Source organism: Pagrus major, chromosome 4 (genome assembly GCF_040436345.1).
Source record: "Pagrus major chromosome 4, Pma_NU_1.0".
Taxonomy (NCBI): domain Eukaryota; kingdom Metazoa; phylum Chordata; class Actinopteri; order Spariformes; family Sparidae; genus Pagrus; species Pagrus major.
The window spans coordinates 7,609,084-7,624,638 of NC_133218.1; the positions used below are offsets into that span (position 1 = coordinate 7,609,084).

At 41.4% G+C, this 15,555-nt stretch overlaps 1 protein-coding gene across 3 annotated transcripts in view; it reads right to left on the reverse strand.

Annotated features, from left to right (window-relative positions):
* ntrk3b (neurotrophic tyrosine kinase, receptor, type 3b) overlaps positions 1-15,555 on the reverse strand; it is a 196,509-nt gene that overhangs the window by 28,665 nt on the left and 152,289 nt on the right. For all 3 annotated transcript variants that reach the window (XM_073464712.1, XM_073464710.1, XM_073464711.1), the window contains one exon: positions 12,631-12,819. In XM_073464712.1, the coding sequence (XP_073320813.1) occupies positions 12,631-12,819 (189 nt within the window). The remainder of the gene's footprint in view (positions 1-12,630; positions 12,820-15,555) is intronic.

Here is a 15,555-nt window from a genome sequence, read left to right on the forward strand (position 1 = left end):
GGCTCAGTATGAAAGAGCTGAGGAGGTGTAGGAGTGGTTGGCTGGTGAACAGAACTGCTCCTGATGCCTCACCCTGAATAAAACATGACAGCTTGTAGGTTTACCATGAAAACTCCACTGCTTCTATAAATGTGCGCACATACTGTATGCATGCCTTAATATTTATACATAGTTTCTAACCACGACACATTTTGATAAAGATGACAGGAAATACATGAGTGCTCATCATCACAGCAGTCAAAGTTAGGCTATTTTATTTTGGCAGGCTGGACTTAACTGCTTTTGGACAGTTCAGTCAATACCTTTGGACAGCTTTTTGAGCTGGCTCTTGACTACAGACAATGATGCTTCAGAGACATCATGCATTGTTTTCACAATATACTTTCAGGCTTCCCATACTGTTCATTCTTGTTAGCCAAGTCGAATGCGTCCCCTATAGACAAGTAAACTTCAAGGATCTTTATCCAGCCTCCATCTGTGGGCTCTTTGTGTTCTTTAAACCACACTAGTGGTTGTACAGATATCATATAAAATATGTCAGTGAGGATTCAAGAGCACACATCACAGTGTATACTGTGAAAACACTGCTGTGCCTGCAGCAGGAGCTCATGAGCTGTTGCATCTGCTGTCATCAGCAAACATAATAGAGACAGAGGCACCCTGAAACTCTGAGGCAGGTCAGTGATGGTTCAGTGTTGTTGCAGATGAAGTGGTCCTGCTCCCCTTAGTTAATGTTGATACACCTGTCAGCTTTTGACAGGTGTATCAACACAGTTTGCAGTCATAATGGTGACAGAATTAGGCTGCCAATTGAATTTCTCAGTACCGATGGAAACAACAGGTCCTTGATTTTAGACGGAGGTAAATGAAAGCAGCTTCTCATTTCTGACCAGTAAACATCAATTTTGTTGATTTAAATGCAAACAGTAACTTCCTGCAGGAAGAATACTTATGTCGTGAAATACTGACGCTCTGAATTAGTGTCCAAGCTGCCAACTCACAGCGCCAGTATTTGAGAATCTGGGAATGAGATTCAACAATCAACTATTTTTCCCAGGAAAATTACATTATGTTGCTTTAAATGAACTAAAATTAGCATATTTCATCAATTGTAAGTAGCCGACTAATGAGGCTACTGTTAGCTTAATGAGTTGGCTCATTTTAAAACAAATCTTAAATATGCACATAATGGCTATCTACAAGAAATCATGCTAAAAGAACAAAGCTAAAACTAACAAAAATCCAGCATTCTCACCTACAAGTGATCCATTTAGAAGACATGCATATAAAACAACAGCATTGTTCTTGTATAGTGTACAGCAGTGTAGAGCTTAATAACCCTGTTTAACTTAAATACTTGAACAATAAAGAGGTTAGATTTAAGTTTTATAGTTTTTACTTTCACACAAAAATACAAACAACTCTTTTGCTGGAACTGCAAGAGTGTAACCCTAGCTGACAGAGCTGCTAACGTTAGCCTACATGATATGATAGCATTCAATAGCTTCCATACAGCGGCCAATTACAGTGGATGTGCTTCTTGTGAGCATATCTTTTTTTAAAGGTGTAATTTGTCAGAAATGGCAAGAATTTGAAGTTAGCTCCAAAACTACAGGGGGCAACATAGCCATTAACTGCTGCCATAAGCCAGTATCTCAGTTCGCTGTGGGACTAAGTGGCCCTATTAGCTGAATGGAGTCTGTCTGCAACACAACCTCAGATGACGGGGGAGTCACTGTGGGCAATGGAGCTCAGTCAACCAGCCTCCCAGTAAACATGGCTGGACACCACACTGGGACTGAACGTAGCCTCTTAGACGGACAGATTCCGGACTGAGGATGGGAGATAAAGTATGGAGGCGATTTACATCAGCTCTGACCAGGACTGTGGCTATGGTTGTACTTTTCTTCATGGTTGGGTTTTCTTCAGTTTATTTGTTTATTTATCAGACTAAGAAGCAAACTTCCTGTTTCCAGACCTAACATCTATAACATTAGGTTAGGTGTCAAATTAGCCTGGCATGCTAACATTTGCAGCTTTAACAGGCTAAGAAAAGACTGGCTACACTTGCACAAAGTTAGGGGTGTAAATTACTTATTGGACAACTGCTCTTTTGGGGAGGGGTTTAGCAAACAGTCAGTTTAAGTAATACGTAGGCCCAACAGTATCTAAGTCATGAAGTTGTGACTTTCCTCCACCTCTAGGCACAACTTTTCCCTCCTTTCTGACTGCTGAACCCTTGCCACCTGTGATTGAATGATTTTCTGTGAGAGATTAAAAATGGGAGGCACTCATTTCTTGCAGTGTTTGTTGAGGCTTTACCCGAAAGGACATCACCAAATGGTTTAAGCTCTGAAATGTTTCCTCATTCATGGAAATGTATTACTAGTTCAGTGTGACTGTTCCTCTGGGTTTTTCCTTACTTTTCTCTTTTTGTAATGTCTCCAGACCGTCTGGACATGAACACGTTGAGGAGGTGATTCATAAAAAATCTCACCTGCTCCTCTGGTATTTCAGTCGGACGGTATCTTCAACCACTATTTCTGAAATCAGTGTTAAATATGAAGAAATGTCCCAGTTTTAAAGTAGATCAGAACTGAAGTGTCTGCAGAAACTGGCAGCCAGTGTGCTGGGTGAGAGCCCCACGAGGGACACTAACACATCACTGCTGTCAAAGCTTCATCCTCTAAAATATATGCTTTCCAAGAGCTGAGAAAAACATCCTTAAGTCGATACACATACATTTTAATTCTAAATGTGTTATGACTGGATTCATAGGCCAAATGTCTCCGACACTTCCTCGGCTGATAAAGGAACAGTGATTTTTTTTTCTCCTAAAGTCTGAAGAGTTTCCAGACTTAACATCTATTCCCCGCTGAATCCTATCTCTACTTCTCTACTGATGTACTTTCTTAAAGAAATATGAATAATCTTTATCCCTAGGCCTCTTTTACTTTAATTCTCTTCAGTGCACTCCTCCATCATTCGTGATCATTAGAGGATCAGTGTTGGCCTTACTATCTCCTGTCATGCTTAAGATCCAGCTATTGAAGCTTATTCTATTGTTGCACCCATCATTACGCTTCTCTAGATGAGATAGTTGGTGAAATGCCAAAAAATGTAAAAATGTGAAGGTTGTCATCTATCAGCAGGCTCAGAAACTCTCTTCACCATGTAATATACGTAATATGATATATTTCTTTGGCTAACTTTTCCTGAGAAGTATTTGATTGTCATCTTGACTTTTACTTCATTTATCTTGTGCTTTGCAGTTGAGTTGAGGTGATATTTCATAGATGTATTTCTTATCTTATTGCATCTGTTTTAATCACATTTTATCAGTTGTATCAGAATAACTTTACTTCCATCTCCGTCGTTATGTAAATTAACAAAACTGAAGCACAGTAATTGTTAATTAAGCTTCATGATTTCAACAATCCACTTTTCTTTCTGACATGTTTGCCTCGGCTGCTCCACATTGTTCTAATCACACGGAGGCAGTCCTTCACTGGATGCCAGATGAACTCTTTCTGCACTTTTACTCCAGGTTTTGTTTGTAAAAATCCTATTTTTTTGCTCATTAGAAGGCATTAGAAGTTACGGGCTGTGATCTGGTACAGTCAGACATCCAAAATGCGCCTTAAAGGTGCACAGTGTGGTTTTGGGGAAGAAGAGAAAGATCTTCATTGACTGATTTCTTTATGCCTAAACAAACTAAATAAACAAACTCTACCTTTTCATGACTGAATAAACTGAATAAACAAGCTGACCTTAAAGGACAACGCAGTTTCATGCGGTTTTACTTTGTTCATATTTGGCGGACCCTGCCACCTCTCTAGCTTCACACAGTGGTCTGGGGACCTTATTTTCCTCTGAGAACAGCTTGTTTATTCAGTTATGTGAAATATAAATATTTCCAAGTTTGTATCAATACCTCATTAATATTGTAACTATTAAAATTCTGAGTTTGAATTTCCTTTCCAAGCTACACAGTGCTCCGTTAAACTGTAGTGTTAAAATATGTCCAGAAAACAAACACTGAAATGTCACTCTATTTTCAGAGCTTTCGGGAATTAATGACCATCTGATGTTATCAGACTGGAACACAGCCACATTTGCATTACTTTGTGTTTGACACATGGCAGAAATACTCTGTTTATGTTAATTTTCATCGTCCTGGAGACCGTACCTTTCTTAAAGGGTAACTCCACCAATTTGTTTTGTTTTGTTTTTTTAAAACTGTCCATCATCAGTCTGACAGTTTTACTGGAGTGCAGTGCCAAATCATTGGAGTGCTCTGAAATGATTTGCTGGCTAAATAATGTCCAGGCAAATTAAAGGGTAACTCCACCAATTTTACACATTAAAGTGTGTTTACAGGTCTTGGGCAGCACTTCTGCATATGTGAAAACAGTAGTAAAAGCCTTTTGTGGCTCCAGAGGAAGCTGCATGTAATCTGACAAATTGCCTCCAGTGATGTCACTCGGTGGCTAAATTGCATTGTGGGTAATGTAGACAGCAGGCTTTGAAAAGCAGTCCACTGGTCTAGCATTGCACTACTATAACACTGTTGATGTGAATCGTTATTGACAATTTAAAAACAATTGATCATAATCGATACAGCAGAACCAGAGATATCACCTTTTTATTCCACGTATTCTTCTTCCTTTTCAAAACCTGGTGCCTACATTACCCACTTTATTCACCTTTTCCACACATTAGTTCTCCAAGACTGGAGTTCCTCTTTAAAACGAGATTAACATTTTCCCAATCCTTTGTGACTGTTATTATCATTTCTGTCCTTCACTCTTGAAGCTGAAACTTGTTTAACATATTTTGACAATAATAATACCACTTACATGTAAACAGTACATTACCCCGGCAGCTGGGCAAAGTGAGGAGATTCCCGATTTGTATTACAACTGACTGGAAATTGACTTTAAAACAGTTAAATAATGCCTGCACAGCTGCAGCCAATTAGTGCAAGAAAATAGGGGTTCCCCAGAGGATACCAGTGTCCACAACTAAAGCTGGAACATCGAAACACTGTTGAACTCTCCATTTACACAGGTCGCCCCCACTTCCTTTTTTCCTGAAGGTAAATATTCAATCTAGGTTTGTTGCATTCAGCTGCTAAATAGTCACTGGCCACCTCAGTCCTCCCCACTGATGGGAATGAAGCAGCTATTATTGGAGCGTGCCTATCGACAGTGGCGAGGACAAGTTACTTTAACCTTCAGTTTCCTCTGCAGGCAGACTCGGGCTGCATCCTGCAGCCTATTTACCCAGAGTGGCACGCTGAAAAGCCCGGAGATTAAATCTCCATCCGGCAGCTCAGCATCATTCATTTGTCCTGGCTCACCTGAGGCCTCGACGCCAGCAAACATTCTCCCTGGAGGCTGAGAGACAACGCGGCACCGAGATTTACTCAGCTAGTCAGGTCAGGCTGCTGGGGGAGCACAGATGTTTGGAGGGCTTTGTTCTGCACCTATGTCTGTGTGTCTGTCTGTGTGTGTGTGTGTGTGTATGTCAACGCAACTCCCTGCCAACTTTCCCCAGTTTCAGTCTGTGTGTGTCTCCCACTACCTGCCAACTTTGTGCACTCGTGTGTGTATTTCTGCCTCACAGATATGTGTGTGTATGTGTGTGTAAGAGTGTGTACGTGAGTATTTTTCCACCTGACAGCCTCCCTGAGTGTGTGTGGTGGGTCAATCGATGCATGTCTCCTGGTCATTGACAACATGCCGTTTGCCGGGTCGATGCTTTAATATTGAGAGGTGGAGGCTCAATCAAAACCATTGAGAACATCCTCCAGAATCTCTGCTTCAGCTCTACAGTCGGTCTCTTTGAACACCGAGTTACTTGTTATATTTCTTTGTAACTCAAATCATTTTACTTTTATGTTCACTACTGGTTATCAGTTCAACATTTTTTGATTAACGCTACAAACAAAGAGACAAAGGATTATAAGACCTGTTTACTGATATTGAAAACATAGTGTTTTTATGAGACTCACAAAGAAATAAAAAGGGAAATTATTTTTGAAGAGATCACTAAAAATGTATTTAGAGTTCAGCTTGTCTACAAAAACAGCACCACAGGATGCTAATGGTTAGGTGAGAGGAGCTCATCCAGCAGCTAATAGCATACAAACAGCTCCCTGCCATTAAATTCACTGCAGCACAGGGGCTCTGTGTCTGTTGGCATCGTTGGGCAACAGTGACATGAACAGCAGCATTTACTGTTGACTCTCAGCGGGTATCTCCTGCTAACCTGCTGCGGCTGGCTGACTGCCGGCCTGTGTTTGTGTCGCTGCTGCCCGGCCTGGGTGAACACCGGACCCTGTGTGAATAACCACATACGCCTGCCTGAGCTGTGACAACAAAAAATGCATCACCCATTAAAACATTCCCATTATATTTATTTGAGTCTTGTTCAGAAATTTCTGAAAAAACAAAGACCAGGCGACACCCCAGGAAAAGGCAAGCAGCTAGGCTATTAGCTATAAGCCGTATTCATGGCAGCGTTTCAGAGACGTGCAAAATGGAGTCCCCAAAGTGTTCGAAGGTGAATGAAGAAATAAAGTGACATGAAATAAATAATCGTGTAATTAAATTGTGTAAAATATATAAAAAGAACAAATACACTGAAATGAGTTTTTAGTTTTTGTGCACTGCATGAGATTATCTACAAAACATCCTCAAGACTGACACTTTCACTACCCCTGAACAATTCAACACAAAACACTTCACCTCGGTGTGCTATTGTTTTCAATGATTATTGCTCTTTTTAACTCTTCCTTTGTTTGTACATCCGGACATCATTGTAAATGAGGGAATTAACCTCAATGATTTATGACAGTTTAAATAAAGTTTTGGATTTAAAGGTACAATATGTGAGAATTTCAGTTCAAAACATTCACAAATTAACTTAAACTATCAATAGAATGTGACGAAATAACAACGCTCATGTTATGTCAAAGACTTCTATGTATTGTGTTGAAGAGATATCAATTGACATTAACATGCTAACCAGCTAGCCTGAAAACCTCTTTCTCCCACCGATCCAAAGCTCATGTGCTAGCGGTGAAAACACCAACACTCCCCTGGTAGTGCGGCTAGCTGCACAGTTAAATGAGCTAACAAGCTAACATTAGCACAGTAGTACAGTCATGACACTCTGGTGGTATGCTGCCCCTATTTGAGTGAAGTATGAATTCAAGGTGGCCAGTTCTTACAAATTGCACCTTTACAGTATTTAAGAAAAAAAAGTGAACTCTTTCTTTTTAATTTTTTTTTAGTTAGTTTGTTTTTTGATGTCATTGTAATTCATAATTTCATAATGTCACATTTAATTTCATAAAGTTAGTTTTATGACAGTGGAGCTGACAAAAAAGCCTGCACCTTCACCTTTCAGCCGATCTGTCCTCAGCTGCACTGACTGAACACCTGGGGCTGGTTTTGCTCAAAAAGAACTAAAAATAGTTGTGTGAAGATTGAAAAAGAAAGTAGTAGTAGTCTTGACCCCGAGGAGGTCAGAACACTAACAAGACGTGCTGTAGTATAAAAGATTATTGTCACTCCAATCTGTTTCAGCTTGTGGCCTTCATCATCCTGCAAGGTCACTCTGCTTATTCAGAAGATCGAACCCTGCTTTCTCACCTCCACACACCTGAGCAATCCCTCTGTTATGTGGCATGAATGATGGATTGTTGGTTTCAGAAATAGAATAGAAAAGAATTGTCAAATCGCCAGCTAGCTCGATCGTGTTGCTACAATGCTCAGCAGTTGTGTGTCTTTGTCTAAGGGACATCTTTAGTGTCAGAACATTGAAGTGGTAACATCATCCAGATAGTTGCCACTGTTTAAAACTGGCTCCTCACTTTGATGCTGAGGAATTTACCGGAGCTAACAAGGTAGCCTAGCTAATAGGATGACTAGCCGCTCATAGTCATGTTTTTGCTCTAGCTCACAGGAACTAACTGTATTGGCAGTGGTTAAGCTTGCTTTAGAGAGGCAGGGGACGAGTGATCGGCTGAAAAATGAGGGTGCAATGATTGGTGACAATGCTGTCTTAAAATGTACTACTTTGAATAGAGTCCAACCATCCATCTTCTTCTGCTTATCCATACAAAAATAAGAATAATGACCATTTTAAAATAATAACCTTCATTTCTTAAGTTATTTCCCTCCCAGTATCATACCACAGCATAATAGACCCACTAGTCCACCATGGTCAAGTTAGCAATAATTAAAAATGCAACGTCTGGTTACACTTTTAAAATGAAGGCACCAAAACTACTCAGGTTAAAGGGTAACTCCACCAATTTTCAACATTAACTTGTGTTTACAGGTCTCGGGCAGCACTACTGCATATGTGAAAAAGTAGTATAACGCCTTTCGTGGCTCCAGAGGAAGCTGCGTGTAATCTGACAAACTGCCTCCAGTGATGTCACTCAGTGGCCAAGTTGCATTGTGGATAATGTAGGCAGCCAGGTTTTAAAAAGGAAGAAGAGTGTGTGGAATAATAAGGTGATACCTCAGGCTGGGCTGTATCGATTATGATCATTTGTTTTTGTGTGACATCACTGGAGGCAATTTATCAGATTACATGCAGCTTCCTCTGGAGCCTCTGTTTTATACTACTGTTTTCACATATGCAGTAGTACTCCCCGAGACCTGTAAACGTACTTTAATGTGGAAAATTGTTGGAGTTACCCTTTAAGCAGAAGGGTTACTGTAGATTAGTAGCTTCACGCAGGATTTAAACACCTGATCTTGTGGGTGAAAGTGTGGAGTTTCCCGCTCTTTATGCTATACAGCGTCTGACTGTTAATGGCTCCATACCACAACACCTATATATAGAGATAAAATTGTGATTGACTTCCTTTTGAGGATAGCGTGTCCCTAAGCTCACCCTCACTGTTATTGCTGGATTAAAGTTTTAGCATTAAGTACACTTAAGCACTAAGTACTTTACACTTGCTGCTCAGGGGAGGTTCTTTATAAGTCTAGCAACACAAAATAGTTACATTTGCCATCTTAGAGGAGAGGCATGCTACCACCCTGAGCTGAGAGTCCCAACAGATACAGTATAAAAATGTCTCAGTGAAGGCAGAAAAAAGGACTTTAGTTTGGCAAAATGTTGATATTCACGGTTTGTTTGATTCTGCTGCTTGAAAAGAAGCTGCAGCGTGGGGTTGGGAATGGAAACAAACTATTTTAATTGCAGTGCTGACCCGTCAACACTCATGAAAATGTGTTACACATTAAGAGGCAGCTCTTTGGTCCAGTGTTAATGCTAAAACAGAATTTGTCATATGTTTTTGTACTTCCTTTCATTACCTATATTGGTCCGTCTTAGTTTACAGTGGCCCGAGCCGAGAAATGTGGAGAAATGTTAATATTTTAATTGACTCTAGCTTGTATTTAGCTCCTTCCCACCTCTCGGTTTGCAAACCAATTAAGCGTGTTTGCAGAAGCAAACATTTTTAATTTACTCTTTAATTTATTTTCGTCTGGAGGTTTGTCTGATTGGATCTTCAGTGAATCTTAATGGGGGTTTCAGTCTATCTGGATATAGTTTTCATAGGACTGCACCTGGCATCGACAAGCATCTTTTTTAGAGCTCAAAGTTTCCATTTGGCTCCTTTCTGGGCCGAGCTGAAAGGAACTCATCTTGGACTTCTTGAGTAACAAATTAAAGTGGGTTGTTTGCATTCACAACTGGCTAGCCTGCGGGGCTGTTCTGCTTCAAACTATAATTCATGGAATCACAGCCTTGGAACATGATAACTGCCTTTCAATCAATCTGCTCTGCATTTCCATTCATTTGCGGAGCTTTCAAGCTGCCAAATTACTCACTCCTTGTCGCTGCTGGAAACATTTTAATCTTCAAAAACATCACCTTGAGCATAATTGTGTCTCTGTCACACTAAAGTATAAGGGACAGAATGGGGGTTTGTCCGAGCTGTGCCCACATGTGATATCCCTAATAACATGGGTATAATGAAAGGCTATGCGTTTTACTCCAACATCAAAAGCTATTGTCTATATTTGGCCAGCGGGATGTGACAAATCCGTAATTAAAATAGCAAGCTGACTGATAAAACAAAGCCACTTGCTGGGAGACAGCGAATCCAGTGAGATACAGATCTGTCATTAGGCTAAAGAATTGTCCTTTGCCTTCTCTGCCCTTATCTCCTTAATGCGGCTACATTTCCCCAGGATTGGCCTTTTTCAGCTGGGGAAAAAAAAGCTGATCTCAACAAACGTCCTGATCAGTCACGGCTCGCCTGTTTACCGCAACGAAAGTCGAGGCCACCGGTTCACCCGGAAGATGAACCAATTGTATGACGCCACTTCACGTTTTTAAATTGCCATCAGAATGACAACGATGCTCACACTTTTCCCACAATGCCTCCAATCACTCTGTTTACAACCGCTTGTGTACAGGTTCAACTAGAGGGCAGCCACAATTGGATGATATTTATGTTATTTGTCCGTGTTTTTTCCCACAGTGAGGGAGTGACAGCGGCACTTCTGATGTTTTCCCTGACAGCCAAGATACTGTGAGCTCGGGCTTTCCTCTGCAGCTATTAAACTGATGGTACAATATATATATATATATATGTATTTCGCCAGGATTGACTTGAAGATCAACCACTCATGAATAATACATCTGGTAAGGCACACTGGAATCACTGGCGTGAGCTCTGCAGCAGCCGATTTCCCATCGCATGCAGCTGTTTTAACAGAAGCCAGCATGGCAGAGTGCAGCAGCAGACTGCTCCTCTTCCTCTTCTGCACTTTACTGTTATTGTTGGAGCTGATTTCAAAATGCACAGCGGCCGACAGCTGGGAACACCATAAATTACCCAGAAGACTGGTGGTGGGAGCAGACTGGGATTGACCAGCACATTAGGGACCTTCTGATGGACATTGGTAAGGAGAGGTGTGGGTGTGTTTAAATTTATGTGTGCTGAACTGAACTAGGGAGCGGTGTGTGTGTGTGTGTGTGTGTGTGAGACACCCTGGCAGCCACCTATACTCCTGCAGAAGAAGCTTTCAAGTAAATGAATGAATAAATTATGGATTGGAGCATCAATAAAGCAGCCATACTGTATCTGAAGCAGAGTGAAGCTCTTTGGTTGACACATGAAGCTGCAGGACGATTGGGCTGAGCGAGGCCAACAGGACAATAGGGACCCCAGGGGGCCCGGGGGCACCCGAGGGACTACTGGCTCAAGACACAAATCAAAGCATATAGCGGGAGTGGAGGAGAGTCTACGCCTACGTCCACATACATGTGCACCGACTCATTTGCACTCTCATACACCTACACACATACTGTGGATATACACATGGATACACAGACATTTCCTCTCCCTGCGTGCGTACCCTGAGGGTAAAGAATACATTCATATTCAGCCAACGATCGGCAGAGGCAGAAGGCGTTCGGAGCCATTTTGTTTTTCCCAGCCGATGGCAGAAAGCTGTGGCCATTACGACCTCGTGATGAATTCAGGGTTCATTTCCTACAGCTTCCTTTCTTTTACGCACGCACATAGAATTACATCTAAAAAAAGACGAGGCACGCAGCATTCGGAGAGTGGGAGGACATCATGCACATCCATGGTCCTGACTTTCAATTCCAGGTGCACTGTAATTGGGGGGGAAGAAGTTTCATTTGCGCCCACTGTCATTTATTCATTAGCTCGCAATCTGATCTCCTGTGCGAGGCATGAGATGTTATAAATCAGTCACCGGCTGGCCATTAACAATTCATGTGATTCATAATACATAAGAGCCGTCATTTATTTATTTATCACCTCTAAATGGGATTTCCTTCCCTCTCATTGGCTCCAGCTCAGAAGTCAACTTGTGTTAGCCTGACCGACGGCCATTTTGAGAGCGAGCCCAGATGTAAACAATGCAGATCGAAGCTGAAAGGGGACCGGCACGGCCTGATCTGGTGTGCTGCCGTTCACACAGGAGGAAGAGAGTCTGCTCCCCGATTGAATCCGTCCGGTTTGACTGGCATCGTCTGGAAGGGAAGCAGCAGGCGCCAGGCTACGGCTGGCTGCCGGCACAGTTGTTTTCTGATCATTCTCTTGAGCAGTTGATGTAATTGTGAGTAATTAGGCCTTAAAGTGGTCTTGTCTTTCCCCCAACCTGGAACATGAGTCTCGAGGGAGAGGGAGGCAGAGGGAGAGGGGAGCTGTCTGAACCAGTAGCTGGTATTCAGAAGGCTGCTTTTGTCTACATAGATCCTATATGAAGAGCCTGGAACTGTGCCACCAGATGCCAACACCATATGATGATGACACTAAATTACACTATTGCCCTGAGGGTCCCAGCACTTCTCATTGTAAAGACAAACAGCAAATTATAACAGCATTGCAATGTTTGCAATGAGCCTCGTAAAGATGCGGCGTTTGATGTCAGGGTCTCTGACCAGATGCTGCGCTTTTCTTTACAGTACATTACACTCTGTAATGCTACAGTTTTAGTGTACTTAGCCTCATGCTTATGGTTCAAGGGTCCCTTTGTGTGTCCATAAAAGAAGGTCAGATCATTTGTAATAAGTGTCACCAGCAGTAAAGAGTTAGAAACTTTTACAGGGACTCACGGGTGGCTGGCTTGTTGCAGTTGTGTCCGTGTCTGAAGTACTGAGGGTTCTCCACCACGGGGATGCGAGTCATTCCTATGACGACCGCATCAGGACCCGCGTCCAGAGTACAGGGGGTAATAATCCCATGGTTGACATGATGAAGAGGGCTGGCAGAGTCTTCCTCACCACTGATCACAGCTACAGGACCTGGAATAAAAAAGAGAGGGGTGATGAGTGTAAATGTGGAGCTCAGGTCATCTGACTTTTATGTAATACTTGTTACATATGAGAACATGCTGAAATATAATGCAACCGCCTGAGGTATCACACATGTAAGTCATGCAGTTCAACTCCCCCTCCACTTCAAATGTGTTTGTATTATTGTTACATCACTGTGATGTTACAGCTACACCGTGCAGCAGCATGATGTATGTGCAGAATACGACACCACGGGGCTGTTTTCACATTCATCTGCTGAAGGAGGAAAGTATTTTATATGTCTTCAAACCCATCCAGAGGGGATCTTTAACTAATAGTCCGTGAGTCAGCAGCTTAATCAAATGACATATGGGGGACCATTGTGGAGGTGGGTGGTGTGTTGCAGTTTTCAGCCACAGGCCACAGAAAATAGGTTGCAGTGGTCACAGTTACTGTAAATGTGAATGTGGAAAGTTGGATCGACACTGGTTTCCACTTATAAATATGGAATAAACAATATAAAAAGGAATGTAGTTCTTGTAATGCAGTCACCTTAGTTTGATTGATTTATATTGGGATGCACGATATGGATCTTTTGCGGCAGATACCGATAACCAATAATAACCTCCTCCTCATGGCTGATGCCGATAAGATAAACAATAATTTCATATTTTTGTATTTAAAAAAGAAATCCCTAGCCGTCAGCTCTCACTAAAGATCGCCTGTCTCCATATCTGTTTTTGGGTCCTGACCATTTTGCAACCGTGTCTCATTCCAAAAAGTGGTTTGGATATGTTCTCATCTACCCCAGTGTAAATGACCCCTATGGATGATTTGAATATTTCATAGCTCTAATAAGATTTGCTGTTAAAAGTCATAGATTTGTGGAACGCCTGTGAACACGTTGCAAATTACAAGTGTGACTTGTTCCTCTGAAATGATAAGAAACATCCACATCGACGACAACATGTTTGGCTCTCTAGTTTACACTGCAGCAGTTTGTAATTTGTCCGAATATTATCAGCTCTATTTATAGGCTCAATACCGGTAAATAACTGAAAATAAATATTTCTTGTCAATAGCGGTCTGATATATATCCTGCATCTCTAGATTTACATTTGAGTCATTAAACTATTCTTTTGTCCAATTTTGACATGAGAGACAAAATAAACATGATTTCATTCTGTTTAAAACCTTTTCGTCTTTTGATAAAAACAAACTCTTCTGTTTTATCAAAAGATGAAAAGGTGACACAGGAAGTCGGTATTTTTCCTGAGCCAAATGCTTTGTTCTAATTCAAAAAGTGGTGTCAAAATCCAATGTCACATTTGTCAAATGCACGAAAATATGAGTTTGTTTGTTTCAAAGCTTCATGCAACACGCAGCTATTTTGATAATTGAGTCGCCATTTTAGTAATTTTTCAAGCAAACATGCCTTTTTTCTGTTATAATTTGATCTTTTCATTGTAATGTAAGGTCTATAAATATCTATAAATCTATTAAAACAGACAATTAGAATATGTCAGGTTCTGGAAAATGGAAATCAAGATTTTTCTCTACTTTCCGACATTTACAGACAAAGCAGCTAATTTATCAATCGATAAAAGTAATTTGCAGATCAGTCAATAATAATGATATTGAATTGGAGCCTCAGTTTATTCACTGATTTATCAAAACATCCTTCCATCCATTCTTTGTTTTAGTCCACAAAATGAGTTACGACATCGAAATATCTGTTTACGTCTAAAGCATTCTCTGACAGATCTCTGCTGGTTGAATTTACGGTGTCATAAAGCAAACTCCTGTCCACCAACAATCATTTCCTTTCCTTTCCTTTGTGAACGTTGACAAAAAGAGTTCCCGACATGATTTACTGTCAGTGGACGTGATCCAACTTGTGTCAAAATCAACATGACAACTGTAATCTTCAGAGGGGACGGAGGACAGACAGGGGGACGGGAGCCGGTAAGTGAATATAAAGTCAACAGTAGCTGATTCAGTAGAGCTGTGACAGTGAATCTGTTTACCCACAATGCTGAGTCTCTCGCTCACCTTGACAACACTGTAAATAGTAATCAAGACCCAGTCATATTAAATTACATACCCTGAGCCGCAGGGGGGGTTTGGGTGTGATGAAGTGACACATGTGAGCAGCAATCTATTTACAACATTTGCACCTATGTAGGGTTTTCATACCTGAGCACCCGTTTTATTGGAGAGGAGTGCAGAGCAGAGCAGAGCAGAGCAGAGCAGAGCCGTCACTGGGCGACTGCCTGCCCAGCCTCCGGAGACAAGTAGCACGCTACAGCCCTAAATCTGTGCTGATGCCTCTGACCATTCACTACACAGCACAGGCTGAAAGATATATCGGCAGTATACTGCTCCAAATATCACTACACTTGAAATACAAATATGACACAGAATGGGCCACGGTCTTTAAAAAATGACAAAAGATGCCCCCAAAAGATGCAGGTGTTATGTTCTTCTTTTGAATACAATATGAAATGGAATGAAAACCCATCAGATGCAGATCGATGAGACCTTGGGAAACGCGTGGCACCGCTCCAAACCACAGCACACAAAACTACACAAAAACCTCCTGCTTGATTCTTGGGGAGATGAAGGTGTTCCAGAGATGAAGAGGAAATTGGACTTCTTGACTTCAGAACATCCTAAAAATTGCATTTATGTTACCTGAGTGATGAAAAGGCCCAACGGCCTGTGAGAGGGTTTTTATCATCTGAG